At 39.0% G+C, this 6,000-nt stretch overlaps 1 protein-coding gene across 1 annotated transcript in view; it reads right to left on the reverse strand.

The window, feature by feature from the left end:
* LOC128746045 (myosin-9-like) overlaps window positions 1–5,770 on the reverse strand; it is a 28,953-nt gene extending 23,183 nt beyond the window's left edge. The window contains exons 1-5 of the mRNA XM_053843095.1: window positions 5,740–5,770; window positions 4,937–5,673; window positions 1,888–2,083; window positions 1,763–1,827; window positions 1,495–1,695 (exon numbers count right to left, since the gene is read on the reverse strand). Coding sequence (XP_053699070.1) covers window positions 1,495–1,695; window positions 1,763–1,827; window positions 1,888–2,083; window positions 4,937–5,673; window positions 5,740–5,770 — 1,230 coding nt within the window. The remainder of the gene's footprint in view (window positions 1–1,494; window positions 1,696–1,762; window positions 1,828–1,887; window positions 2,084–4,936; window positions 5,674–5,739) is intronic.
* Between the last annotated feature and the right edge of the window lie 230 nt (window positions 5,771–6,000).

Here is a 6,000-nt window from a genome sequence, read left to right on the forward strand (position 1 = left end):
GTCTGTCTGTCTGTCCTGTGTTCCTTATAGAATCAAAAACTACTGAACCAATCGGCGTGAAAATTTGCATGTAGAGGTTTTTGGGGCCAGGAAAGGTTTTAGTGATGGTTAGAGACCCCTCCCCCCACTAAGAAGGGGGGCTCCCATACAAATGAAACACAAATTTCTGCATAACTCGAGAACTAATCAGGCAAATAGAACCAAATTTGGCATGTGGGTGTTTTCGGTGACAAGAATTTATTCTAGGGTAATTTGAGACCCCTCCTCTCTTTATAAGGGGAATTATAACTCCTCTCCCCTTTAAGAGGGGGGGTTTCCATACAAATTTCCTCATGACTCGAGAACTAATCAAGCAAATGGAACCAAATTTGGCATGTGAAGGTTTTCGAGGGCAAGAAAATTTTCTATGTTGAATTAGGACCCCTCCTCACTTTAAGAGGGGGGGCTCCTGTACAAATGAAATACCAATTTCCTCATAACTCGAGAACTAATCAAGCAAATGGAACCAAATTTGGCATGTGTGTGTTTTTGAAGACAAAATTTTTTTCTATGATGAATTGGGACCCCTCCCCACTTTAAGAGGGGGGGGGGCTCCTATACAAACGAAATACAAATTTCCTTATAACTCGAGAGCTAATCCAGCAAATGGAACCAAATTTGGCATGTGAGAGTTTTAGATGGCAGAATTTTTTTTCTGTGGTGTATTACGACCCTTTAAGAGGGTGGGCTCCCATACAAATGAAATACAAATTTCCTTATAATTTGAGTACTAATCAAGCAAATGGAACCAAATTTAGCATGTAGGAGATTTTTGAGTCTTGAATTTATTTTATGATAGTTAGAGACCTCTCACCCCTGTGGTAGGGGGATATGGGCTCTCATACAAATAAAACAGAAATTTTTGCGAAACTCAAAAACTAATCCAACTCGAGAAATTCGAGACTCTTCCATAAAACATTAATCAATAACAAGACCACAAAAACTATCTATAGTAACACTAGATCATTCAGGACGAGCCGGTCGCGAGTGTTGCCGGTGACCCGCCGTCGGAAGCGCCGCCCACTGGGGGGCTTGCAAAACTCGAGAAGTGACAAAGATCATCCGAGATTCATGATTTATGTACAACACAGATAAATTTGTGGCAATACGAAGTTTGTCGGGTCAGCTAGTAACTTTTAAACAAAAAGTCGGATCATGAAACAACTAAATAGTGATACACTAGGCCATAGTACCTTTTAAACAAAAGTAAAACCGAACGAATCGGTTCAGCCATCTCCGAGAAACAGGCAATAGAAAATGAAGCACACACACACATACATACATACACACACACACACAGACATTGCTCAGTTCGTCGAACCCTATCGATTGGTATATGTGACTCGGCCCTCCGGGCCTCGGTTCGATTTCGTGTTTTCCACCAATTTCTAAACCTTTGTTATAGTATAACAAAGGTATAAAATGAATAAGGCTGATTTGCTATTCTATTATTACTTGGATTCGCTTGGTATCCGCCAGCCCAGCGAGTTCAACGCGGAGGCTTACTACCTCCGCTTGTAAAGCTTCCGGTGGATCGGCCAGCGCCGCCGCTTCCTTTGGCAATTCAACGGCACCTTGAGCTTTGAGGCTGGCAACAAAAGCGTCTTTTTCGGCGAACTCCCGAGACATAATCCTGAGCTGCGTTTGTAGTTGTTCCTGTCAAAAAAAATACATGGAAAAATACATAAAAGTCTTGATTTGTTAGAAACTCATAGTTTCTTACAATTTTTAGCTTTCTTTTCTGGTTACTTTGCTCTAGGTGGGTTTTCTCCTCTTGAAATTTCGTTTCTGAAACGAAAAGTGTAAAGAAAATATCCACTCGGCCCAATACCGTTGAAGTTTCTATACCTTTTTCAGCCAACTTTTCCTGCAGCTCAAAGTGTTTCGTTTCTTCCTCTTCCCGCGCGGTTTCGACATCGATTAATTTTTGCTTTAGTTTTTCCAGAGTGTGTTGACTCTTTATTAACTTGCCGGATTTCTGACACAGCTCATTTCGCAGGTCTATGATGGTTTTGTTCAGATCCTCATTCCCATCTTTGTTCAGCTAATAAAGCACGAAAATACGAATAAAAAAGAGAAAGATAAATTATTTGTAAGAGAACAGATCGAATGACTAGAGAAAAAGATAAAACCTGATTTAATCCACCTAGTGGTGAAAGGAATCTTTGTTATAAGGTCTTACTTGCTATTTAAGAAAGAAACCGACACATCTTCGGAACATAATTCATCTATTGGTTAACGTTGCGTAGGGCGTTGTTTTACATAAAATTTTTGGAAATTGATTAAGTTTACACAATTTGAACACAATAGGAGCACTTATAAATTTTGATAGATCCTTTTTCCATAAAATTGCGGAGTCAGTTGTTATTAATGTGAGTAAGTGCAAGTAAAAGTAAGTTATAAGGGGAAATACTATTCTTTAACATATGCATTGCGTAGTAAAGGTCTAGTTTATAGGTTTTTGAGCTATGCATAATTTCCTGTAATGCCATTCTATTTGATTCACATCAATCAAGTTTTCTTGAATAAATTTCATCAATTTTTATTAACCTTCGGTTAGTCACGCAGTGGAATTTGTACAACACGTGTAGGTTTTTGAATGCCATATTGTTATAAAGTTACAAATCGTTGTTTAACTAACGTACATTCTTCACTAAACTTGTTATGAGCAAAATGTCATAACTATTCAATGCATTAATGCTTCAAATTGTTAGGAAATAGAACAGCATAAACCGACATCACAGAAATGAAGCAAGCAGCATGTGAGGTGTACCGCAATTGACTCTAACCGGAATTTTCTGTCGTTTCTTCATATGGAAAAATGTATCCGTCTGTTGGTAGTCAAGTAATTCGGAGTCGAGTCAAAATTAGAGTATATTTTATAATCAAAATTCTACAGTTCCTGAACAAGCAAACATAGAGATATACTATATTTAGCAAAGCTCTGTATTTTAACTATTTGTACAACTTTGTAATACTTGTAAAAGTCATACAACAATTCCAAAAAGAACTAAAATAGAAAAACTGATTTTATAAATTCACATACAATAAAGTTTTTTTTTCTATCTTTGCTGAATAGATAGAAGGTTGCTGTCTTTAGCAAAATTTCTTGTAATAATATGCTCGAAAACTTTGCAGAACTCGTCAATGTGTTATATGGAAACTGCAAAAATATTTTTTTTATTTCACTTTAAGGGGGAATAAATAAAATTTAAATTCTACCAGACGATAGAGCTTTCAATTTCCAGAAACTCTTCCAAAAGTTCGATAAATCTAAAACCAAGTTTTCCCAGTCAAAACGGCATTAGAGCACGTTTTTCGGTTTTGGGCTATTGTGCGCGCGAGTAACCGTGTTACAAAAGTTGGCGCGAGTGGCCGAGGGTTAATATCTTTTGACCGGCAAAACCAATTCCTATGAAATGCAGATTTGCAGATACATTCGCAGTGTCAAAACCTTTCGTTTGATACTAAAATAATTGAAACTTGATAAATTGTCTTAGTTAAAATTATTATAAATTATTGTTAATTTTGATTTGTTGTACACGATTGTTCATAGCTTTCAAATTAAACGTCCAATCAAAAAACAAATCAATAGTGATCAATTAGGCTATATTGCCTTTTAAATGCGACTAATAGCACAAAAATCGGTTCAGTCATCTCTGAGAAACAGGCGATAATTATTACCTTGTCAAAACAGGTTATTAAAGGATAACTTTTAAACTACTTGTTTATTCTCAAAAAACCTTCCTGACAATTTTTATGATAGCAAGCGCTTTCATTGGGTACTAAGCTCATTGTAATCGGTAGTGTGGTTCCGGAGAAAATCGTGTCAGGTAGTTTTCACATTTTTACTCATAACTTTTAAACAAAAAGTCGGATCATGAAACAACTCAATAGTGATACACTAGGCCATAGTACCTTTTAAACAAAAGTAAAATCGAACGAATCGGTTCAGCCATCTCCGAGAAACAGGCGATAGAAAATGAAGCGTACACACACACACACACACACACACACACACACACACACACACACACACACACACACACACACACACACACACACACACACACACACACACACACACACACACACACACACACACACACACACACACACACACACACACACACACACACACACACACACACACACACACACACACACACACACACACACACACACACACACACACACACACACACACACACACACACACACACACACACACACACACACACACACACACACACACACACACACACACACACACACACACACACACACACACACACACACACACACACACACACACACACACACACACACACACACACACACACACACACACACACACACACACACACACACACACACACACACACACACACACACACACACACACACACACACACACACACACACACACACACACACACACACACACACACACACACACACACACACACACACACACACACACACACACACACACACACACACACACACATAGACATTGCTCAGTTCGTCGAACCCTATCGATTGATATATGTGACTCGGCCCTCCGGTTCGGTCTCGGTTCGATTTCGTGTTTTTCCACCAGTTTCTAAACCTTTGTTAGATAGTATAACAAAGGTAAAAAGATAAAAAGAGTGAATCATGGAGAGTTGAACAAATTTAGAATAATGACAAGTTGTTGAGAAGAAATTATGAAAAGACGAAACCTGTGAAAAATGGAAATCCGAACAAAAATACAAAAAATGAATAAAAGACAAGATGAAATATGCAGAAATGAATAAATATATAATAATGTATAAACATGAATTTATGTAAATATGAAAAAATTAAAACTAGAAATACAACTTTATGGGACTCTTCTATAGTCCAGATAACTTACCTGTCCGATGCTTTGCTCTAGCTCCTGGAGGAGTGCATCCCTTGCCTTCAGTTCACACTCCAGCTGGGACGCTCGGTCCACCTGTTTACTGTAGTTCGCTTCTAAGCCCCTGCACTTTTCCTCGATCTGTTTAGCGTGTTCCTTCAATGCTTGCAGCTCCTGTTTCGTCTGAAGAATAACTTTCTGCGCGGCACTGTCAGCGGTTCCTTCGTACGGGGGTTCCTTTGCCACTTGCTGCTGCTGATCGGCGACTAGCTGATTAGAAGACAATTTCGGTATTGAGGCGGTTCTTTTCACTGGCAAATCGGCAGCCGCAGCCGAGTTGGACTCGCTTCTGTACGTAGTAGCCGTTGCCGTTGTTGGGCGAACCGTTTTTTTTAGGAGCGGTATAGTTACCGGTTTATGAAGCCCTCGTTGAATCTTATCGTCCGGAATACCTAGCTGAGACTCACTAGATAATCGAGCGGAGAATAACCTACTTCTTGAACGAGAATGGCTAACTTTTGTTTCACGCACATCAACCGGAGTGCAGTTCCTAGACGGCCGGGATTCGGTGATGGTAAATGTTGAAGATTTTTTAGTTACTTCCATGTTAATTTTCGATGAAATTGTTGCCTTCGTTGTTGTACTGACTCTCGGGTTTGGTTTGCTGGATGGCCGAGACATTTGACGCGGCACGGTGATTGTCAAACCTGAAGGTTTTTTCGTTACTCCCGTGTCGATTTTCGATACAGCTGCTATTTTTACGCGTTCACAAAACAGTAAAACATTAACCGCGGCCAATATAGATTAACGACACTTACCGTTGGGAGGTCTAGTCTTGTGGTCACTCATTTTCAGTTAATGAATTCGACGGATGAGGAACAAACAACGATGGTACGAAAAACAAAATCTGCTTGCTATGATTAAGTTATAATCAGAAAGCATTTTGCTTTACTATCATTGGTTCTCATATAAGTTGACCGTCGCACAGAGGAGTATTTGATTCAAAAATCTGGTCAAAAGGGAAATATCGAAACCTTTCTTTATTCATCATATTGTACATCTTTGTGTTCCTAGATATC

This window comes from Sabethes cyaneus, chromosome 1 (genome assembly GCF_943734655.1).
Source record: "Sabethes cyaneus chromosome 1, idSabCyanKW18_F2, whole genome shotgun sequence".
Taxonomy (NCBI): domain Eukaryota; kingdom Metazoa; phylum Arthropoda; class Insecta; order Diptera; family Culicidae; genus Sabethes; species Sabethes cyaneus.